The sequence below is a fragment of the Cuculus canorus genome, chromosome 3 (genome assembly GCF_017976375.1).
Source record: "Cuculus canorus isolate bCucCan1 chromosome 3, bCucCan1.pri, whole genome shotgun sequence".
In the NCBI taxonomy this organism is placed as follows: Eukaryota; Metazoa; Chordata; class Aves; order Cuculiformes; family Cuculidae; genus Cuculus; species Cuculus canorus.
The window spans coordinates 89,036,152-89,059,467 of NC_071403.1; the positions used below are offsets into that span (position 1 = coordinate 89,036,152).

General features: G+C 46.4%; 1 protein-coding gene across 1 annotated transcript in view; it reads left to right on the forward strand.

The window, feature by feature from the left end:
* The first annotated feature begins 5,710 nt into the window (after nt 1-5,710).
* ITPKB (inositol-trisphosphate 3-kinase B) overlaps nt 5,711-23,316 on the forward strand; it is a 68,375-nt gene continuing 50,769 nt past the window's right edge. Inside the window, exons 1-2 of the mRNA XM_054062973.1 lie at nt 5,711-5,954; nt 7,267-8,335. Coding sequence (XP_053918948.1) covers nt 7,430-8,335 — 906 coding nt within the window. The 5' untranslated portion in view covers nt 5,711-5,954; nt 7,267-7,429. The remainder of the gene's footprint in view (nt 5,955-7,266; nt 8,336-23,316) is intronic.

Sequence of the window (23,316 nt, forward strand, 5' to 3'; positions counted from 1 at the left end):
ATCCACATTCAAATCAACCCTGAAAGGTACAGCAGAATCTCACAGCCGTGGATTACTGAAAATCCCTGCTGAATACTGCCAACCTCAAAACAGTCTATGTGATACATTGCACACTTAAAAATAGCTTGCCTTATTCCTGCCATGACTGCAGCTATCTCAAACAAATACAAAGCTGCCTGATTATGGTTATATAATTATGGTTACAGTCTGGTGGAAGAACTGTGACCCATGAATAGGAAAACTCTCTTCAGGCAGTGAAGCAGTATTTGAATTCTAATTGTTGTATGTCCTCAACCACAGATACAACTTTTAGCAGCCTCAGGGTCCAGCTTCAGTAAAGCTCAATAGTACTTATTTCTTGTGCTCCTAGTGCTTCTAGTTCAGTCTGTCCAAATAAAGGAAATACTATTGCTGAATCATGGGTTACTCCCCAAACATGCACATGTGTTCATATTCTTATTATCAGCAAATAGTAACCATGGGCCTATGTGCCAATGTAAAACCCTGCTACAGTGCAGGGAACTGCAGTGGTGGCACACAGTGACTGCAGAGCTGGAGTCTTCTCTGGCACCAGGAAAAACTAGGAAGGGTGACACTGAACCTGACCGGCATATCCATGCATAAACCCAGCGGGCGTTCATGTCAAACATTCACATCTTCATCCTGGGTATCTTATGAGCTGATGGAAAAAATAAAGGTACCACTGACATTGCATCAAGAGGAATGCTAACATCTTGTGCGTGTTCTAGGGTTCCTAAACTTTCTTGCCTGTTGTGTGCGTATATAATCCCTTGCTGGAGTACTTTTACTATGCATATTTTCCATACATACATTTTAATCTCCTAAGCTCTGTAACATTTTTCCAAAGTCCTGCTGCAAAAACCCGGGGTCTGTAAGCCAAACTGGTGTTCTTAGCCCAGTGCTAACGCCCTGCATATCTGTGCTGTGCATGGATGTATAGGATCATGCATCCTTTCCTCCAAGGACCCCAAGTGTATATGAAACTTCAGGCAGATCACAACTACAAATACCCTGGGAGACACAGGATGTCTTAGGTAAGTGCTGACTTTTTTCACAGGTGGGTGAAGCAAGGCAAGGCAATAAGCCACATTGCTAACACCCACAGTGTGTCAGGGGCAGGAGCAGAGCCAGGAACAGATTGCTGGGGTCTTAGGCTGACTTCTTGGCTGCACCAAGCTGTATGACTTGGTGCAGTGTAGGGTGATGTGTAGGCAAGAACGTGTGGTGGAGTCATCCCAGAGAAGAAAACTGGTTCTTTGTGCTCTAGGTGGATGTATGAGCTCAGGCAAGACATGGGTGCAGTACACAGACTGCCCTAAGTTACATCGACTTTGCTACCAGTGCCTCTGCAAAGCCTGTGTTCCTGCTCCCTGACAGGAGGCGGCACGAAAAATATTAACCAGTCACTGCTTAAATCTGCCATCATGCGTGTTCCTGTGGGATAGCAGAAAGGAGCAAATGAACAGATAATGCAGCTTGGAGGTGACTGAGAGCTGGGAGAAACAATGGCTTTCTGACCTGTTTTACAATTGAAACAATACAATAAGATTGATGCAAAATAAACACCCAAAACCCTTGTCTCAAGCCTCTGCTTATCCTGCCAGCCCAGCCAGATCAGAAGGGTGCTATACCTGTGGCAAATCAACTTGCCTGAATGCAGACAATTCTCAGCACATATTTCAGTGTTGTGATTCCCCCTTCAGTCTTCTTTGTTCTTTTTCTTGTAAAATCTAGAATTTATTCTCCATCATACTGACATGAACATAAAGCAAGTCTGCTGACTCTAGAATTTCTCTGCATTTATTTCTGTGCTTTGCATGATTGCAAGATTCAACTCACGTTCGTGAGGAAATGCTATAAAATACTGGACTTACATGGCAAGGATGGTGACGGTCCTTCTGATGATGACTGTATACAATGACAGTTTGGATGACTCAGTCATTGGAAACACAGTGAAGGCTGTGCTGTCCAACAAGTCCAAATAATGGCAGAGAATAATAATTTAGAAGATGTATCTTATAATAAAGGAAGAAGGGAAGAGAGGAGGGAACTTTAGGGTCATAGTTGTTTTATGGTCAAAATGTTATGATTGTTTCTGTTTTGTTTTTACAGTCAGATTGATACTAAATAGATTGTGATCCATTCTCTCCTATTCTAGCTTTATAATCCAGACTCTGGCACATTCATTGAGTGCCTACAAGGATTTAGGTGAATAGGATGACCAATGTTTATTGTGCACAATGTTCTCCCCTCTCCGTGGAAGGAGGTATTTCTGCAGTACAGGACCTTGTTTTGGTAAGGTGCTTTAGTTTTTGTTCCTTATTAATGTGTTTTGGATTGGGGAAGGGGTTCTTCAATATAGTACGTGTCTTTCTGGGTTTTCTCTAAGGAAAGCAGGTCAGGGGAATATGCCCATGCACTGAGAGCGGGAAGTGCTTAGACCATCTTCGTCTTCCTGCTCTGGCAACCTTTTAGAGATACTAACCCAGGGCTCAGCATGGCAAGCTTTGAAGTATGGACCAGGACCTTGACTCCAGACAAAGAGGGCATAAGTAGCAAAGGACAGTTCTGTCTGTGTTTGAGAAGAGCACCAGCACCAATCTGGTCTGCCAGAGCACCCCTAGCCCTACCCAGGAGCAGGCTTTAGCAACACTCAAAGCAAAACCTTAGCTAGGATTACAGCAGAGACTGAAAGAAGTACAACAGGCCTTGGCTGTACTCTTGGCTTTTCCTCTCTAGCATTTGCTTCCTGCACAAGCTGATCTCCCCTCCTGCCCAACAGGCCCTCTCATTGGGCTCCAGTGGGGCCCTAGTGTGCCTGCTGGAAGAGACGTTGCTCCCATCAGCAGCCAAACCTCCTCTTCCTGCCCACACATTCACACATGTTGAGCCCATCCTACTGGCCCTACAAACAGCCACCACCACGCAGTGCCTGGCAGCCCCGAGACCAGGAGTGAAGCAGCTGTAGTCCAGCTAAGTCACACACACTGCTCAAGGGGCACAGCAAGCATATTTGGAACAATTTTTAAATAAGATATGATAATTAACATGTCTTCCTTTAACTTCACAGAGGTGCTGGGAGGCCACTGACTTTGACAACTATGATATTTCTTTTCCCCAAACACTTATAGCCAGTGTGTCAGTGAGAGATTTTAAACAGCTAGGATAGCTCTATGCCCTTCTGTAAGTGTCTGTTCTCACTTTTTTCCAGGAATAATACATCCTGATGTGGACATATGCCCTTCCTAAGTGGAAGATCCTGTTAATTTTAATGCCCCCCTCTCTTAAATAATGACAAGTTACCCCCAAAAAATTTGGTCAAATGGAGCTGTTTGTCCTAACCCAGCCTGCTTCAACATCCTCAAGCACTTCAATTATTTTCTTTGGAAGCAGGAAGTATAAATTCAAGTAAGGAACATGTCTTAAGCAGAGCAAGATCTTTTAAGACTAAATACCGGACTTCTACTTGAACAACGCCTGTGAGGTTTGTAAAGTGAGTCCGAGTGGGGCTATTTCATTGTTTTCTTTATACAGGGACCTAACACACTCCGTGCCAAAGCCAAAGCGAGGGCTGCTCAGCAGCATCAAGCAACTACAGCAGTGCTGGTTCCTGCAGATACCATCTGTACCTATGAAAGAAACTTGTCTCCTTCCTTCCCTCCATCCTTGTCCCTGGATTGTGACTATCACCTGTTTCAGTTTGTGCTGCTTTCCATTTAGGCTACTCTCGGATGCTTGGTTTCCACTTGACTGGAAACAAGTGTGGTGAAACCCTGTCTGCTCGTTCTTCACTATACAATGTGGACTGCTGCCGGTCTCCAATCTGGAAACAATTATTTCTGTCCTGTACCTACCCATCTTCCAAAAAGAGATTTGTCCCTAACTGTATTTTTCCTTTTTTTTTTTCACTTTAATTAGCCCCTTCCTTAAAATAGAAAAGCTTGTCATTGCATATAGTGCCCACAGAACAGCTCTAGCTCTGGCCATCATCTTTCTGTTAGGTGACAAAAATGCTGCCATGTTTTAAGGACCAGGTCTCCTTATGGAGTTTTGTATCAGTAAACGTGCCATAGTGAATTCACTACTCCTGTCTTCTGTTCTGATAGGATGGAATTACCTGATCGTGCTTGAGTCTGTGTGACTTTAAGAAAGGGCTTTAAGCACTTAGTTATGCTGGTGTAAATGCTAAAGAATCCCAAAGACTGGTCAAAATATGCTATGAATAGCAAGTAGTGCTTGCAAGTAAATGCCGATGCTAATAAGCAGCTGGTTCTTAAAAAGCAAATATCCATTTATCTGCATCTATTCCCTTCAAAGTTCCTACTTTTTTATGTGTGTATGAAGACATGAGGGCATGGGAGAAACAGATGACCAGATCTGCAGATATTTGCAGAGAGGGGAAGCTTAAGCCTGTGAAGAGTGTCATAACACTCAGTGGAGTTCACTTTTCTGAGAAAGATCGATCACATACTTTATTTCACGAAAGACCAGTTCCTGACCAGGCACGGAAGCTGAGAAATGGATTGGAGTGGAAAGAATCTAAAATCTCTTTTCTGCACTGAATTCAGAATAGCATTTTCTCTTACTGGAAAAATAAAACATAAGCTCGTTTTGGATGTCCTCTGTCTGCCTGTGGGATTGGCAGATCAGAACCCTCTCTGCCCTCTTTTACACTCTAGAGGTTATGCCCTAATTACAAAAAGCTGATCTGTGACATCAATCTCCCTCTACAGGGGAAATTCCTAGCTGTGAAATCCTAGCTGTTCTCTTTTTTGTTGTTGTTTTGGGGTTTTGGTTCCCCCCCTCTCCCTCTGGCCAGTCCAGACCACCCCAAAATTGCCATTTGACCTTGACTACTACTTTCAGAGCAAATCACGAAGCCTGCTCTCCCAGAAGTGCTGACACACAGACAACTATTTCCAATGGGTTATCTTGATACAGAAATCACACTGTATCACAGACAGAGCCCTGCTCCCTCTGCCCAAACGGGACCCGTGCTGGGGGCTGCAGGAGCTGAGAAGGTTCTGTCTGAGGCCCGCCTGAATCCAAAAGAATGGACAGTGCCGTGGACATGTTAGCTACAGTCTGCCCTGAACAGCGGGTGGATGTGCTTATAGCCCTCGCGTTGCCCTGGGTATATGGGGGTCAACACCCCTCCACGGGACGCACCGCCCAGTCGGGAGGCCTCAGGTGCGAAGGACCACGTGCTGGAAAGCAGCAGGACGGAGCCACTGGGTGCGCGCAGGAGGGGCTGGGGGCAGCCCGTGCCGTCGAGCTGGGCTCGTGGGGGCGCGAAATGGCCGCTTTGCCCCCGCGTTCCTAGGGGTGCAGGCACCACCCCGTGCCTTCACCGCCGTCCTCCAGGGGAGGAATACGAACGCCAGGCAGGCGCAGTGAGCCTGGGACGTGAGGGGAGGCGAGAGGATGCCCCTCCGCTCGCGAGCTCTGCAGGACCGCTCTCAGCCCTTCGGCGGGGGTGGAAAATTGCTCGTGTATCTTTAACCCACAGGAGCCAGAACGCGGCAGTGGTGGTTTGTTGTGGTTTTGTTTTTTTTTTCTTTCCTTAGTTAACAATGGAAACTTTTTTTTTTAGTGTTTTCCTCCAGCCGAGCAGCGCCGAGACGAGAAAAAAAAAAAAAAGAACTTGTTCCCGCATGAGTTCAACCCAGACAGGCTCACAACTTCCTTCCTGCTCCCCTACCCCCTCCCTCCGTTCTCCTCCTCCTCCTCTCCGCGCTGCTCTCTCCGCCTTCCAGGCGCAGCGCCCCGGGAGCGGCGGCGCCGCGGCACGAACCGAGCCCGAGCGCGGGAGCTGCGCCAGGCCCCGGCTGGGATCCGCCGAGCGAGCAGAGCTCCCCGCCGCTCCTGCGACGATGATTCCGCCGCGCCCCGCAGCCCCTGGCGCCGCGCGGCCCGCGCTGAGACCCTGCCAGGTGAGCACTCCCGCGGAGCACCGGGCCGGGCGGGGTGCGGCGCGCTGCCGCCGGGGCCGGGCGGGCTGCCTCGCACCCTGCTGGGCCCCCAGCTGGCCCTCCGCGCTCGTGGGGTTTGTCCAGCACCGAATCTGGCCGAGCGCCCTGGTGGCCACCTTTGGCGCTGGAGTGTTGGCGGGGCCAGGGGTCCCGGCAGAAAGGGAGTGCTCGCGCAGCATGGGGTTCTGCCGAGCGCCGCGCTACCGCCGAGCGCTGCCCCGAGGGACGGGGAGCCTTTCGGGCACCCGTCTAAACCTGCGAGCGTTTCCCTGCCAGGGTGTCACTGACAGCATGGCACACAAGTGCTTCCAAAGCCATGTACACCTTAGTCAGAGTTAGCACACATGCGTAAACAAACCTGCCTGCTCATACATGCAGCGTGCTTGTGTAGATCTTGTGGGTCTCTGTGCCCTGGCGTGGGATGAGCGTTGCAAGCTCCAGTGGTATGCAGAGCAAACGGACACAACGGAAGACACACTGAAGTACAGGAGGGGGCACAGAGAGCCACCTGCCAAAGCAGAATCTGTCACACAAGGCAAACACCAGCACACATCTCCGTATGTGGGATGTGGGCTGTGACTTGGAGGTGGTTGCAGTGGTCAGTGCCCCAGAAGGCAGATGTGCACAGGGGAGGCACGTTTAAACAGGGCATGCATGAAGATATGCAAACCCGTGTTGCTGCACATGATGAGTTAGGGGAGTACTAGAGACATGGGCCTGTCCAATACAAAACTGTGCAAGTAAGGAGCCTTTGCGTGTGTGTGTGTCACTGAGCAGAAATCCTTGCCTGAGGCTTCTTTTTGGTCATAGGTGGCAAACTGGGAAGTGGCAAGTTTGAGCTGTTTGGAGTTTTTCCCTTCCTTCAGAAAATGTCAGGTTTTGGGACCAAAACTTGAAAGCTGCCAACTTTCAGCTCACACAAGTTGGCCATAACTCCCTGATTCTGTTGTGGGAACAGCTGCTGGCTGTGTCCTCTCGGACACCACTGCTGCAGCTGCATTGACAGGCAGCCTGGAGAGGGGGCAGGGAAGTCAGGAAAGAGGGGAAACAGCCCTGAATCTGATTTCCCTTTGGCTCAGACCCTTCTAATGACCAGGCTGAGCCACGTTCCCAGTGGTGGCACACTGGGAATGCATGTAGGTGTGTGCAGGTACTAGGAGGGACCACACAGGAAGGGAAGAGTCTGGCCACCTGTGTGCATAGCTGGAGGGTGAGCTTAGTGGGAGGCACAAGGCTATTCTCACTCCTTGTCTCTCTCTCTCTCTCTCTCCAGCTGTCCCGTTTTATGGAGCTGCAGGCTGGGGCCAGCCTAGCTCCCCTGCTGACTCCTGGAAATGCTGCTGGTCTCAGCGTGGAGAGACCCTCGGCAGCCTCGCAGAGCCTGAGTGCTGAGGCAGCAGTGGCGGTGGCCCCTCTGTGTGCCCCGGTTAACTACTATGGCCGTGTACTGCTATGCGCTCAATAGCTTGGTGATAATGAATAGCAACAGTGAGGTGACAAGTGGCAGGAGCAAGACGCCACCTCCTCCTGGACAAATGCTGCCTAGGGGTCCAGAGACACTTGGCAGCTGCCACCCGCTCCCTGTCTTCAGTCCCACGCCTGTGCCACCCCGCTCTCCATGCTGCAGCCCTGCTTTCCTGTTTCCTCCACTTGAGGAGCCCACTTGTGGGGCCTGGCGGGGCAGCTGGGGCAAAGAAGAGCAGCCAGGAGCCCCCACAGCACGGCAACTTCAGCAGGACCTGCACAATGTCCAGGTGAACCAGAAAGTGGGGCTCTTTGAGGCACACGTCCAGGCGCACAGCTTTGCTACCCAGCCACTGCAGAACCCCTGGCTATCCCAGCCCCAGCCTGCTAGCCCCACAGCACCACTGGTGGGACTTGGAACCGGGCCCCAGACACGAGCCCATGGGGAAAGTGAGGCTCCCAGTGCTGGTGGCGTGCAGGTCTGTCCAAGCACTGCAGAACCTTTGGGGAGGCCAGTGGTGATGGTTGTCCCATCTGTGGGGTTGGTGGAGGGCAGGAGCCCCTTCGAGCCATCAGGGCCTGCACCACGGCAAGGCAAGGTGGTAGTGGCCCCCACAGGACTTGAGGGCCAGTGTCCAGCCATTAGTGGAAGCATCCCTGCTGTCATCGTCACGGACCTGGGGGGCCCAGAGGAGGAGGCAGGCACCGTGCCCCCCGGCAGCCTGCCTGTCCGGAAGCTGTCATCCTCCTCAGCCTCTTCCACTGGCTTCTCCTCATCCTGGGAGGAGTCTGAGGAGGACATCTCCAGTGACCCGGAGCGTACCCTGGAGCAGACACCGGCCTTCCTGCAGACCCTGGACCAGCAGAAGCCCCGAGTGGTGAGTTGTGAACCAGTCCCAGGGAGGTGCAACAGGGGCTAGCACTTCTGCAGTGGGAGGTCAGAGATTTGTGGCAGCAGAGGTCTGCAGAGAAACTTTTCATTTGCTCAGCAGTGCTTGCTTTCCCTCACATGAAAAGCTTATCCCTGTGCCTAGTCTGAAAATCTCCTGCTTGAGGGAAAGAGCAGCGGTACCCATCCCACTGTGCACAGTACTGTGCACATTTTTGCAAGCTGCCCTCTGGCATCCTTAATCTGCATCTACAGCCTTCTGCTGACATGTGGTTACGAGCCTCAGCTTCCCTTCAGCACAGCTTCCCTGAGTACTGGAGCTTTCTCATGATTTACATGAGCCTAAGGGCATATTTATGGCCTCCTTGAAGTCAAAACTGTGTGGGCCAACTCTCTGTTAAAATTTATACTGACATCCATCACGGTAGTGTCTGTACACCTTTTACATGGAAGCAAAAATCTCTAGAACTTCTGGTAGTTCTGCTTTTGGATAAAATATTTTGCATGTGGGATATCTTATGTTTTAGGCAAGCATATTTTTATTAGGTACTTACATTAAGTTCATTTGTTTCTGGGTCTTTGTTGTGGGGCTGATTGGGAGGCTTCAGGTGAGAGGAAGCATCAGTGTTGTTATCCTTAGAGGGTTTCACAGAGGAAACTCATGGGATTTCTTGCATGACTTGTGGACTTTGTTCCATCTTTCAATGCTCCACACAGAGCATGCTTTGCTTTGAGCTGTCATACCACTTATCCAGAGGGCTTTGAACTGCTTTACACCAGTGCAGGGTGCCTATCACAAGGTTTTCCGACCAGCACTAGGCTCTCCTGTCCTCTGGCCCTGAGACATTACATTGATTTGAGCTCAGCACTGGAGCCTCACACTGGCCTTCCCTGACAAACGCAGGGCAGCCCAGTAGCTCCTTAATTTTAAAAAATTTGATAAAGGCCCATCAACTTTCAAATATGTGGTTCATTCTGTTTAATTTTCTGTAGACACAGCAAGTGAAACTCTTGCTAAGCTTAATGTCATGAGGAAGACGAGTGCAAGGAAACATCTAAGAAATGTGAAGGTATCAAACTTATGAGGAACTGACAGACTGTTGGTTTGTAAAACTCTCAGCAGGCTGAAATAAATACCTTTGCCTTTTCTACTTGTTTCAATCCTGTTTCAAGAACTCAGGCTCAGTTGCTGCTCAGTGATGGAGAAGCAGTTGAGTAAAAGCATTAAAACATACTTGTAAAAATTACAAGTATGTGACTCATCATGTTTGCAGACAGTTTTGTATTTTGGGGCTCTCAACTGATGGATCAGCTTGCTCCCTTTGGGACCTGCCACAAACCCTCTGCTAATTAATTTCTGCTGGTTTTGTGTGCATAAGTTGTAGTAATCTCTGCTCTATTCTCCATACTAATGACTCTTCCTAGTGCCAGATCCCACTGATTTGCTGCTGAGAACAGTTTGCTGATGGGAAAAATCATGCCTGATGCTTTTGTGGAAAGCTTCCTGTAGTCTCAAGCTGATTCTGTGCAGCCTCCTGTGGCCTCCAGTGAGCTCAGCCAGTCCAGTGGCTCAGCAGTGAACAGACAAAGCTCATTTGTGTTGCCGAAAGTCTTGGATCAGATCAAGCTTAGGTCAAGTTTAAGATCAGAGTAACTCTGCTGGACTCAGTGGGACTACTCCAAGCTAAACAAGATGCAGATCTGGTCCAAAATGTGTCAAGCAGCCTGTGGAGATGCACTTGATTTTGTTTCAGTGCTGGAGTTGTTTCAGCAGGGGTGGCTGGACTGATTTGCCATGATACTTTCAGCTGGGCTCCACAGGTCCTGTGCAGGGCTGAACACTGGCTTTGGCATGTTATGGTCAACTTCTCAGCAGGATCATGTGCAAATGCACAGTAATTCAAAGCTGATTCATATAAATAACACCCAACTTTGTTTACCGCTTTGCCGCATCTTTTAAATCCATAATGATAGCAGAAGGCAGCTACTGAAGCCGTCTCAGGTTGCACACTCATTTGTTTTTGTGAACTAACTGTTTCCTTTTAACAATGCACACAGTCTGGAGTGGAGACCTTATTGCTCTCTACAACTGCCTGAAAGGAGGTTGTGGTGAGGAGGGAGCTGGCCTCTTCTCCCAAATGACAGGGGACAGGACAAGAGGGAATGGCCTCAACCTCCGCCAGGGGAGGTTCAGGCTGGACATCAGGAAAAAATTTTTCACGGACAGGGTCATTGGGCCACTGGAACAGGCTGACCACGAAGGTGGTTTAAGTCACCTTCCCTGGAGGTGTTTTAAGGGACAGGTGGATGAGGTGCTAAGGGGCATGGTTTAGGGATTGTTAGGAATGGTTGATTCGATGATCCAGTGGGTCCTTTCCCAACCTTTCATAGAATCACTATTCTATGATTCTATGAAAAAGAGTTGTGTAATGAGGGATAATGTGTGAGAAGCTGGTCTCATGCAATACATGCTTTTCTGTTAAAATAACATCCTGGGAGACCTCAGCTGACAGAAACCAATACACTGCCTCTGTGTTGAGTAGGTACAATGCTGGGCACGCCAGGGAGTCCTACCTGTCTGCAACCAGGTGCTGCTGGTGGCAGAGGAGGGCAATTGTACCGGAATGGGTGACAGAAAAGCAGTTCTTGCTGCAGATATGGTCTGCACCACACACCTTGCATAGCATGTTTGCAGATTTGGTGAACAGCAGGCTTGCTTCTGCCCTTCTTTTCTGGAGGCTCTCTGCTTGTTTATTATAGTTCCTCCCAGGTGTCCCTAGGAAATGTGCAAGATCCCTCTGGCTGGCATGACTCATTTGTACTTCAGGTGAGAAGCTTTGTTTGCACTTGGTCCATAAGAAAATGACAATATCTAGCAAGAGGGCAAGGAGGTAGTGTAGGCACATTTTTGGACACCATGACCTGGAGCAGCTCAGTGGCTGATATGGGCTCTGGCTTCGTTTGTTGAAACAGTTTACTTTGTGTTGCCTGTCACTGAAGCGCTCTGCTGCCCAGTGGGCTGTGTGGCACTGGACACGGTGGCCCTGCCATGATTATAGCAGACTTGTGAAGTGCAGTGACAGTAAGGACAATTTGATGTTTTGCTGTTGTCTAATTGTGAGTCCACTTAAGGTCTGAGTAAACGTCCATGTAGAGGGCTTTTGCAGCTGTGCCTTTCCCGGGGCTGTGGCCTGCTGCTGGAGAAACCCCAGGCTTGTTTACTGATGTTTGCAAGGTTTCCAAAGACGTTTGACTGATTATACTTCTGGGCCTATGTGAGAGGGACAGCACATTCAAAGTAGAACGTTGAGATGATGACATTGTAGGCTTGACAATGCAGTGTGGCAGCGCTGGCTGCATGGCCCCTGGAACTGCAACAAGTGCAGTCTGGGGAAGGAGTGGATGCTTCCACTCACCCACTGCCCAAATGAGGGGAATGCAGTGGCTGTTGGAAGGCGCCTGTCTCCATAATGTCACATCTCATGCTGAGGGAGGATTTCTCCCTTCCTGGTTGATTGGCTGGTCACCAGGTTGGATGTGTAAGGCATTGAGAAAGTGTTCCCTGTCTCAGGCTCTGAGTGGCACAGGTAGCCCAGGACAGCAGCCTGACTCCTAAGGGAATATCAACCCAAAATACCCCCATTCTAACTGTGACTACCTGTTGACTTCATTGGGAAAAATATGAGTCTATGCATTTTGCTGTTCCTGGGTGACCTGTTAGCTATTCCCAAGGAAGAGCTGATAGACCAAATTGTGCTCAGGAGCAGGAGGCTTGTGGCCCCAGTCTTGGAAGCTGCTGGACCCCTTAAGTGAAAGATATTCGATACTGGTCGATACAGCAAGTCCTCATCAGTGACCTAAATCTCCTAGTCTGTCAGTTCCTGGGCAACTAGAGACAAAGTAACAGAGGAGTAGGGGGGGAAAGGCAGAAATTGTTGCAATTATGTACTATAGAAATATGACACATCAAGGGTAAAAAAAAACCCACCTTCCTGCAAAAATAATGCAAGACTACCATGTTCCTCTTCCTGGCTTTCCCACAGCCACTGTGGAAACACCAAGGACACGTGGCAGAACAGTAATCAAGTGACTCTCAGTACATGTGAAACTTCTGCTCCTTTCAACAGGCGAAGCAGCTTGCTCTGAATACGAGACTTCCACTAACCTGTGCAAAATAGCAGGAGCTTTTGGAAAAAGCTAATGGCATTGCTGCTGACGGGCGATTTTTTAAATTGATTTATTTGTTTGACTCACAATGGCTGCAATGCATTTCTGAAAGGAGCCAAGTTTAGATACAGTAGTGTCAGCCAGGGGCCTGTGGACCTTGCTTAATTCTCTTTGGAGATGTTTCAAGGCATAGCTGACAACAGCAGTTCTCATTTGTTCACATAAAAGTCAATCAAATGAATATGCTTTTGTTCCCTTTCCTAGCTGTCGCTGTGATCAGGAAGTCTCTGGTGTAACAGAAACCACAACCACATGGATATGATGATGCATGCACCTGTGAATGTATGTCTTTATGCTCTCTGTGTTTATGTATTTTACTCTTTCCTCCTACCATGTTTGTCTTAGAGGCTCCTAAGCTTATGATGATATCACTGATTTTAGTATCAATATAACATCTAGCATATTAGGCTCTCTTTGCTTGCTCTGAAGAGGTAATTGCGTATCATTGTCCATGCAAGGTGCGTATCACATTGGGTAAGCTGCCAAAGGATGGAGCCTCCTTGAGCCCCACTGTGGGAAGACTAGGAAGAAGAGGAGATTGAGGTGAACACTTCTGTATCTCTAATCTCAGAGCACCATGCTCAGCAAACCTGACAGCATGGTATGTTTTGTCCTGCTGGGATGAGATCAGACCCCCCTGATGCCCAGCAGGCTGGGCAGAGCTTCAGGTTCTTCACAGAAAGAGGCTGTGCACTCTGGGGAGTTCATAAGGCACCACTCTCCGTTAGCTTATCTTCTGCCTACTCATGTGGACTTCTCAGGAAATATGCAGCTTTTTTATGGGCTTCCACCCAAGGAGGCTAAGTGAAGATGCTGCCATAACCCAATGGGAGATGAATGATGCTATTCAAGTCCACTTTTCAACCAGCACTTTTAAGGTCCTTTGGAAGGGTTTCTTCTCTGCTCACATTCTCCGTGACTGACAGCGCAGGAATTACATGTCATGTAGCAGATCCCTTTCACAGATGTACTTACCACCACAGCTGCTATCTCTTGCATATTTTGTTTTCTCAAAAATTTCATGCTGAAAGCGTTCATAAAAAGTGAAAAAAAAATCCAAAGCATTTCCAAGATGTAGGAAGAACAAACATTAGGGACATCATTCCAGCTCTGGAAACAGCCAGGTTTCCTCCCCTTCCAATGAAACTGCAGGAATGTCAGAAGCTTGGCTGGCTGGACCGCTTCGGGTGTTAAGCTGAATGTCTGCAGAGTGAAGTTCCCAGATCAGTGGAAACTTCACAGTTTTGTCTTTACCTTTTTAGAGCCTTGCAATGACAAAAAACAATTAAACTGTAGTCAGCACCTGTCTCATGTTTTCCATATTATTTCTATAATGTGTTAGGACAGATTTGCATATGAAGAAAGTATTACCACAGCACTGAGCTCTCATATTCCGCGTGATGACTGAAAGCCAATGCTGAGCTAATGTTTTCTTTACATATAAATCTGCTCTAACTCATTAGAGAAATAGTGGCATATATGTATGATGGTTAAATGTCACCTCAGCTTCTGTAATTGTTAGAGATCATTTGTTTATACCAGCAGGTGAATTTGTGCAGTAAATTTGACCTGTTTTCTTCCAATGAAGCTCAGCCAAGCTTTCAAAGAAGATATGTTAATATTTAACAGCAAATGAGAATTAAACATTAATATTTTTGAATCACTGAGTAACTTTGCAGCCTAATCCCTTATTCTCAATGTAACTTCTGGAGGAGTGTGGGCTTCCACATTTGCTGGATCCCTTGAATGGCCCTTTTATGGAATTCGTCTTGCTCAGCCTCTTGGGTGTCTTCTCTGGATAAGTCTCCTCCTAAGGTACCTTTCCTCTCTGTTGACTCTGAGATCGTGAGGACTAGCACAGGAGAGTGCTTAAGACAGAATCTGCTTCTAAGTACTCATGGATGTCTTCTATAAAAATTTATCAGAATTTAATTCTTATTCGTATACATATAAAGCCAGGTCATGCATAGCCTGCATAATGACTGCAAATAGTTCAGGAAGCTGTTCTCATCTGAGGTCTCTGCCAGCTTCAAAAGCAAATGCCTCTGATTTGGCTTTTAAAATCAATGTTTAGGCAGCAAAATGTGTGATGTGCCCTGTAACTCCTGGATCATCACCCAGGAGTGCCTTTCAGCGTGAGTTGGTGTCAGTATGTTCAGAAGTTCAGGGTCTCCAGCTGCAAGGTTTCAGGTATCTGTGTGTGCCACAAATGCGCTCAGAATTGGTGGATGCTTTGGAGGAGCGTAGAATTGCAGCTTTTTTCTTTCCCAGCTGTGGTGGGAGTTCACTACCACAGAGCTACTGCATGGCTGTATGCCATGGAGATCCTTCCATCCCTGGCAGTGTCCAAGGCCAGGTTGGGTGAGGCCTTGAGCAGACTGATTGAGTAGGAGGTGTCCCTGCCCATGTGCAAGTGGGGGTGGAATCAGATGATCTTTAAGATCCCTTACCACTCAAACAGTTCTATGTATTCTATGAATCCTCACAGCCGTAGTCAGCCACAGGCTGACTATGTTCCAGTGTTTTCTGACCTTAGTTTCTCAGAGATATTGGAGTCTGAAGCTACTGCAAGATGCTAAGACCCATATTATCCTTTCCTGCTCTCAAAGTTATTTATTTCAATGTTATCATACAGTTATCGACCATGAAAAGAAAGAAATTAGTTTTTTATAATAATGAACGTTCTCTTCATAGTGACAGGAAAAAAGAGACAGCCTAGTAGAAGGATTCAGTTATTCCTTTCAGATCTAAGTTTTATTGCTAACCGAAACACAAGGACTGTTTTTGGAAGGGAGAACTAGGGGCAAGACAGCAAGTACACTTACAACTTCTTCTTGTAGGCAGTACAGTGTATTATCTGATCAGCACTACACAACAGGAAACTGCATTAGCATTCAGCACTGTTGCGGTTTTAAGTAATAGTAAGCATCCCTCATCTCCCTGAAAGAATGCATGGGCTCTGGAGTGATGTACTGACAGACATTTTAATGAATTTGGCTAAAAGGACAGAATCAGATTGTGTCTTCACTGTTTGCTTCACACATTTCATTTGCAGAGGGTTGACATCTGCAGCTTGCTGTACTGTGGACCTTCGCTGAATTGATGCGAGTTTTGCCTAGGGTTATCATCCTTGCTTTGGTTTTTCATCCTTGACTTAACAGTCTTGTACTTGGGGTTTTGGAAAATAGGGCTTTTGGACTGTATTAAGCAGAGGGAAGTCTCTGCCTGCAGTCTTCACTGTCTCAATACTCAGTACTCCCTTCAGCCTGAATGCTTTGGGCTTTGCCAGAATGAAGACCAATACATCAACACCAGGAACAATAAGCGCATCATCTTGGTAGAATGGCTCTGCCAGGGAGCAGGCCAAACACCCTGTCAGTGTTTGCAGAAAGGGCTGTTAGAAAGGTGGCACTGAGTGGAAGTTAGCAGAGGACTAAACAACAGCAGCACATACCTTCAGCATCACCTCCTCCTCCTCCCCTTTTGCTTCCTGTCCCTTTGCCCTTGCTTGGGCAATTCAGCTGCAGCAAGATAGAATCAAAGAACCCTCTTCCTTTGCTAAACAATTCACCTCTTTTGTTAGGGTCAGAAAAAATGCTGATAAAAGCTGTTGTAACTCCGCTGAAGCAACTCCGCTGAAGCCAGAAGGCGCATGCTGTAGATTTGATCCTTCATTTTTCCTTTGCCTTGCTTTCCCCTGCATGTATCCAGTTATATCTTGTGGTAAATCAAATGTTAAACTGAATTAATGAACCGGAGACACAGTCCCTGTCAAGATTCTGCCTGTTGATATGTACAGTACTTCAAAGTCTTTGGGGACAGGAGTTTATAATCTGCATGGTGAGTTTTTGGAGAGTGCATTTTAGGGTTGGGTGCTTTTTTCTTTTTTTCTTGCTAAAAAATCTCTGATCCCTGCTGCTTCAGAAAACAGCAGGAGCAAAGCCTCGTTTACGGCTCACCGCTGAGGCCTTATTGCAGCTGTACTTCAACAAGGCTTTTTGGAGAGGCGTAGGAGTTTTCATTAAATGGGTATTAAAATGTAATGGTCGAAGGAGCTGGTGTGTGCCCTTGAAAAGAGGGAAGTCCAGGGCATTGAGAAGGGGCAGGAGTGAGGAGGAGGTCGGAGTGGGCAGGCTCTTTCTCACTGTGTGGACCATAGGAATTGCTTTACTGGTAGCTGCAAGCTCCATTAGATATCCAGGGGCATCCTTCCACTTCAAGCAAGGTACAGGGCAACATTAGCAACATGTCCAAATGTATGGTTGCTTTTACGGGTAATATATATTTAACACTCTGCAGAGACCATTCGAGCATGCATCTGTAGGAAGGGGAAAAAAAAGTCAGGTGTGCTTTTTTGGCAGACTACAGATTGGAGTCCAATCTGTAATCTCTCTAGGTATGTTTTATGGGTGGGTTTTGTAAGTTACAGGCAGTTATTGCACCCCTAGGCTACTCACATTAAATGCTTCTCCAATTTTAGCAACATTCTTTCCAGGCTCGACTACATTTGTTTTTATCTTCTCTATGGCAATTGATGATCTAAGTCTAAAATGTAACTCCTCAGGATCTCCTGTCATATATTTCTTCCACAGCTGTGGCTGAATCAGGACAGTATAAACCAATGATATGTTGTAAAGTCTAATGCTTTCTTTAATACATTCCAGATTAAAGGAGTCAGCAAAGTTTACAAATCCAAAGCAATAGATTTAAACAGTAATAATGACAAATCCCAAACCACGATTGTGTCTTGAAAATGCTGGGTTTGGGTTTTTTTTTCTCCTGTCTTCCTGGTCTGGCTAAAGTCTGTTTGTAGGACACTCAACAGGATGGATAAAAGATGATGAGACAAACAACTTAATCTCTTAATAATGACAAGTGGAAAATCCAGCAACAGATTGGCAAGGAACTCTGATAACAACTGCAAAGTGGCCCTTACTGAGGACTACAAACTTAGCTTTAAAAGGCTGAGCTTGGGATATAATTAGAGATGAGCCTGAATCAGTGCCCACAGGTTCGAACATTTCTTTGAACTCTGAAATGGAGTCAAATTCTTTTTTTTTTTATTAGTGCCTGCATAACATGAGTTTAGCTCTATTAGTACCTAGTGCTGCCCTTTGTACACACACAAAGGGATCATGAAAGGCCCCAAGGTGGTATTTCCACCTCTGGGCGCTGTTGCAGATAGGATCATGGGAGAGCAGCGAGTGCATGCTGCCCAGATAGGTGCCTGCCATGGAGATATGAGGAGGAGGAGAGCTGAGTACTGCTTCCAAGCACTGCGCTGGCTTCCAAGTCCCACCATCTCATTGCGCTCTTGCTGGGGACTGGCACACAGTTGCACCCCCATGCAGCATTCCTGCTGCTTAGGGCAATCTTGGGCTGCCATTAATAGATGCACCTTGAAAGCAAGGCATGTGGTCACAGAAGTAGGAGGCACTTGGAAATGCAATTGCCATGCATCTTCAGAAAAAGCATGTTAATTATTATCTCCTTGGAGCCGTATTTATGTAGAGCTGACAGTCCTTCACCCAGAAGTTTTGTGGTAGGAATGTTTTGCTGGGGTAAAAACCCTGGTATCTAGAAAGGAAAGGAAGAAAAGAGATTTTAGAACTGCGTTTTATCTCTATCCACCTGAATTACTGTTGTATTTTAAAAGACGCGCAGAACATACAAAACTGATTGTTTGAAGAAACCCTGACAAGTGTGCTCTCCTAGCTCCATTGTTCTCCTAGGAATTTTTATATAAAATGTTCTAAATGCAGTTTCTCTCTCTTTGCTTGACAAATTGTTTTCCCTCTGTACTTCTAGCAGACTCGGAACTAAGCTTGATCTTTTTGCAAAGCCAACAGAACTGCCTTGTCGGGTGTCATGTTCCCACCTTTTCACATAAACTGTGCACGTCACAGTTTTTGAGCAGGATGTACCACCACTGGAAAAAAATCTGCGTGATCTCATACATTCAAGATGAACTTTTTGAAGAGCAGCTCTGAACTGAACCAAACCCTCTCTCAGGGGAGGGAGTAACTACTGTCCAGCTCTCATGGAAGCCTGCCTGCACAGCAGGTTAAAGCAAATGGTCTCAAGTCAGGGATAGAGCTCAGCTCCTCCACCACTAGCAACCCCTCATTTATGTCTCATCTTGAGGAGAAAAGGCTTGGCCTCAGGTCTCTGTTTTCTGATGTTACCAGTCATTGCTGGAATGGCTTTTTGAAGCCAAGGAAGGCAGCATGGGAGTCCAGGTGGTTGGAAGTGACCATGATGTTGACCAGATACCAGGCTGGTAAGGAGAGGGAAAAGCAGAGGTAGCACAATGCCTTGTTGTTTGTTCTTGACTGCCCCTTTATTGTACGCCTGACTGGCTTTTGGTTTATGAGCTTTTGGGCAGTTCCAGATCCCAGGTTTGTTCTTGTGGATAGGAACCCTTCCCAGAAGGGAGAAAGCTCTGAGGAGCCTGTTTAATATAGGCTGATGTCATGGTTGAGCATACGCAGGAGTTGGCTTTTCAGCACTGAAATAAGAAGTGATGGGAATAGACTAAATTGCAGCCTTGAAAGAAAAGCCGAGTAGTTTAGACTTCGCATCAGGGGAAGGAGTAAAGGTGTGAAGTATGTGAGAGCTGCAGTGGGGCCAAATGACAGATTCAAAAAGTGACCTTTAAACAATGGATTTGGTGGATCTTTGCTGGGCAAGCCTGCAAAGGAAAGGCTATTGAGATGTGAAACTGAGATATGAGGTGATGAACCCTGGAGGTGGATTTTAGTTGCGTGGGTAGGTTGGAAAGACTCTGTTAGGGGTGTTATCCTGAAAAAATTGGCAAGACTTACAGATGCGTTGGATGTGAGGACCGAGAAAGAGATTTTTTTTGCTTGCTAAAAGTTTCAGAGTTAGAAGAAAAACACTCACAAATGAGAGCAGTAACATTTACACTTGCATTGCAAAGGCATAAATTGTTCTATGAATTGTCAGGCTGCAAGGAATCAAGCCTCTATATTGCATTGCAAGCCTGGAGCTGTCATGTTTCCATTGAAGCCAAAGCCAAAATTTGTGTAAACTTGATAGGAGGCATCTCCAACGCCCCCAGACTTAACCTTCAGGGATCTGATGTGGAATGCAAGATTTTTCCAGGAGAAACAAAGCTTGAAGCAGTCCCCTAATATCCAGAAGCCACAGCCCAATGAGGAACTTCCTCTGCATGGTGGCTTCTGTTGGAGTCCAGCTCCCTATACAGTCTCGGAAGAGAGTGGCTCAGGGCTTTTTTAGAACAGTCACAGATGAAGGTCATGCTTCTCTGTGCCACAGAGCCAATCACTGTCTGGAGAGATGCTGGGTTTGCTGCTTTTCCTCTGGACCATCTGTGCCTTCTCTCCAAGACAGTCAGACCCCCAACCCCATCCAGACAAAGCCTGGCAGGACAGAATATTGTAGGAGCTGGCTGGAAGAATGGCTTTTTTGGCAGAGAGTAAATTTTCCAGCAAATGTCAAGGGGAAGGGGAAGTAAAAATGATTCATGAATTCAGACACATTTTCTGAATAGTTCTGGCCTAGAAAAAAAATACAGAGGTGGGGGAAGAGGGAGGGATGTTGAAAGTAGTGATGTGTGTAATTCTGACACTTTCAGAATGAACTGTTTCATTTTGGGAATGGTTTGTTTATGTTTCGCAAGCATTTGAAATGTAGATTTGATTCAAAATGTCGTTTTTTTACTTAAAATTTGACCTCTGTGCTTAAACACATTGAAAGAAGAAAAAAAAAGAAGAGGTTTTTTTGGAACTTACATAACCTGAAATGAAATACCTATTTTTACTTGGACTCCAGATGAGACTTTTCGGAGCTTTCCTTCGACAGCTCCACAATTTTAGCTGTGTTCAACCCAACCTGAACATATCCTCTCCCCTAGTTTTTTGCTTCACTCTAATGTAAAATAAAGATCCATGCTCCATCCACCTCTGTGCTGGCCAACTTTTAAGTCTAACGGCATGGAGCAAGTACTTCAGTTTAATCTGAGGTCAACCACACTTAGATGTGATTCAAACTGAAAGCTGTGGTATGAACAAGAGCTGTAGGTTTTGTAGATAACTGGCAGCTTCTTTAGCAGATGTAATATTGAACCTCATTTAGAAAAATAACCTGACCTCCTGGGGCCCTAAAATCTGATCTAGAAATCTTCAGAGAAGCTAGAGTTTGCAGACAGCTGAAGGGCAGGCTTTCACTCCCTGACACTCACACTGGGCTCATTCAACTGATTCATTAATGGGAAGCGAGCAAACACCTAGTAATTACTTTGTTGTAGCCAAAACATGCTGCAGAGTTTCCCTGGACACAGTGAGCCCTCATTGAGTTTACTGTCCCCTTCTGTCCTTTCTGCCTTTTTGGGACATTTTGTGCTGTCTCCTCAGCTGAAGTCTATTGTTTGGCTTCTGCAATGGAGCTGCCTTTGCTGACATTTACGTTGACTTTCTTCTGAGCCCCATCATAGAATAGTTTGGGTTGGAAGTTTGAGCACAAAAGAGAAAGGAAAAAAGATGTCCATGTAGGATGGCAGGCTTTTTAGCAGCAGCCCCTTTTAGTCAAGTGCCGTAGGAAAGAGCTTTTCCATGCATTGGAAGATCCTGGATTTTACCTACGAGTGGCAGGTTTGTAAGTATTTTTGTGGTGTGCTGAAGGGTGAATCTTATGGTGTGGACAGGATATGGACGTTTTTATCAGGGCGTGTAAAGGCAAGGGGCTGGCAGTGGTGGAGTGGAGGCATGGGCTGTGCTACCTGCTGGCCCTGGCAGTGGTGGATGGTGGGATGGCTCTGACGCTCTCTGTGGTGGTGCTGGGTTCCACCCCCCCAGTGGCAGGTGATGAGTGCCTGCAGCAGGATGAAGAGTTAAGGCTAGCATGTGTGTACCAGCTCTGCAGCTCTCTTGACTTTCATTTACTGTCAAAACATAAGCTCTGCCCAAATTAATGAGAATTACCTTTAAAACCACCAAATGTTTTGGGGTTTTTTTTTGAAGTACGGGGTTTATTCAATTGTTTTCTTAGTTTGTATGCCTTTAACTTGCCCTCAGGAGAATTTTCCAGTCTTCTCTGCAAGCCAGAAGGCTAGACATTTACTTTCTTTTTGGAAATAAAAGCTCGGAGTCTCAGCCACCTAACTGCAAGAACTGAGGACAGTGAGCACAAGGCAGAGCTCATGCTAAAACTGCAAAAGCGGGCAAACAGACTGTTGAAATAACTGCCTCTCTCAGTTGGGCTGAATGAAAAGAAAGGCCAGAAGGGCAGAACATGTAAACTGACTTGGCTTTCCTGTAACAAAGGGAGAGTGCCAGCTCTCCCTCCCTGCCCGACCCGAGACAAAAAGCCTATACACAACTAAAGCAAAATCTGCCTTCCTGTTTGAGGGGTGCTGTGAGGCCTGATATAGCAGGTGGCATTCAACTCTTACATCTCTGCTGCAATTAAAACTCATCTCCCAGATGAAATCTGGAGGTAGAGGGATAGATACAAGTGGTCACTAAAGAACAAGGACTATATAAACTGCACATGGAAGCTCATACTGCTTCTCTGTTAGTTTTTGATATAAAGCAATTTGAAAACTAATCACTTTTTCTACAGGTAAAGATGATTCAGAGTTTTTTGCGACAAACAGCTGCCAGAAGATGGGAAAACAGCTCTGACTGTATTAAAGCGGGGAGGCAGTGTAGACTCTGCTGGTCAGCATTTTAGTGCGGATTGTAAGTTTTTAGCAAAAATCTCAACTTTCCAACTAAACAACTACACTTGGAAAACAATCTGTTGAAGGTTGTACACATCTTTTGACAAGGAATCTGACACTGATTGGAAAATGGCAAAGAAGGTTGTTGAACCATCCTATACCACCTTGTAATTGAATGGTGCAAAAGTACTGTGTGAGGTGGCACCAGGTGTTCTCTAGTGACTCTAAGAGTGTTTGGATTTGAGTTTACTCTCATTGTACGCACCCACACATTCTCCAGTTTGCCTCTTGAATTAAGATGCTGCAGTGTTCACTGTCTTCCTTTCCAAGTTATAGGTGTGTCTTTGCTCCCCCGAGGGTGAGAAGGCAAGATTATTCTTCATTTTAGCATGTCCTTAGACCTGTTAGATATTTAAAAGGAATTAATCCCCACAGCAAAGGCATGGATGTTGGTGTATCCCATTTCCAGTTTGTGGGCCACACGCTTTTCTCGGGTACTCCATCTACAGGGTTGACTTCATTGAAATCACGCCAGGAAGGCAGTTTTGAAGGCTTCATACAACATGCAGATGGTCTTCTGGAGAGCAGCTAGCAGCTGCCTTTGGAAAACTAGCTAAAGCTTCTGTTGGCGTAACAAACAGACTATTTCCAGGATATAAAATTAAAGGAGGAAAGCAGCTTTACTGGCTATTGTCAGAAGACAGGCCTGCATAACAGCAACATTTTCCATATACCGTGCAATTAAGTTACTTGCTTGGGAATTAAATTGCAAGTCAGTTTAGACAGTGTGGCCAGCTGTAACTTAACATGTTATGACATACATAGTGAATGTTATTATTTGGTGTCAGTGTTTATTGAACAGAGAGGGGATTTGTGAAACAAACTTTGGCCCAGTAAACAATGTGATGGCACTTAACACCTCTAAAGCAACACAGCTAGCATTTGAATTTTTGGGAATAAATTCACCAAGGATAAAATACGTTGAAAAATACTTGCAAATCCCTTTAAACCCTTAAGACATTAATTTTCATACTGGGTAA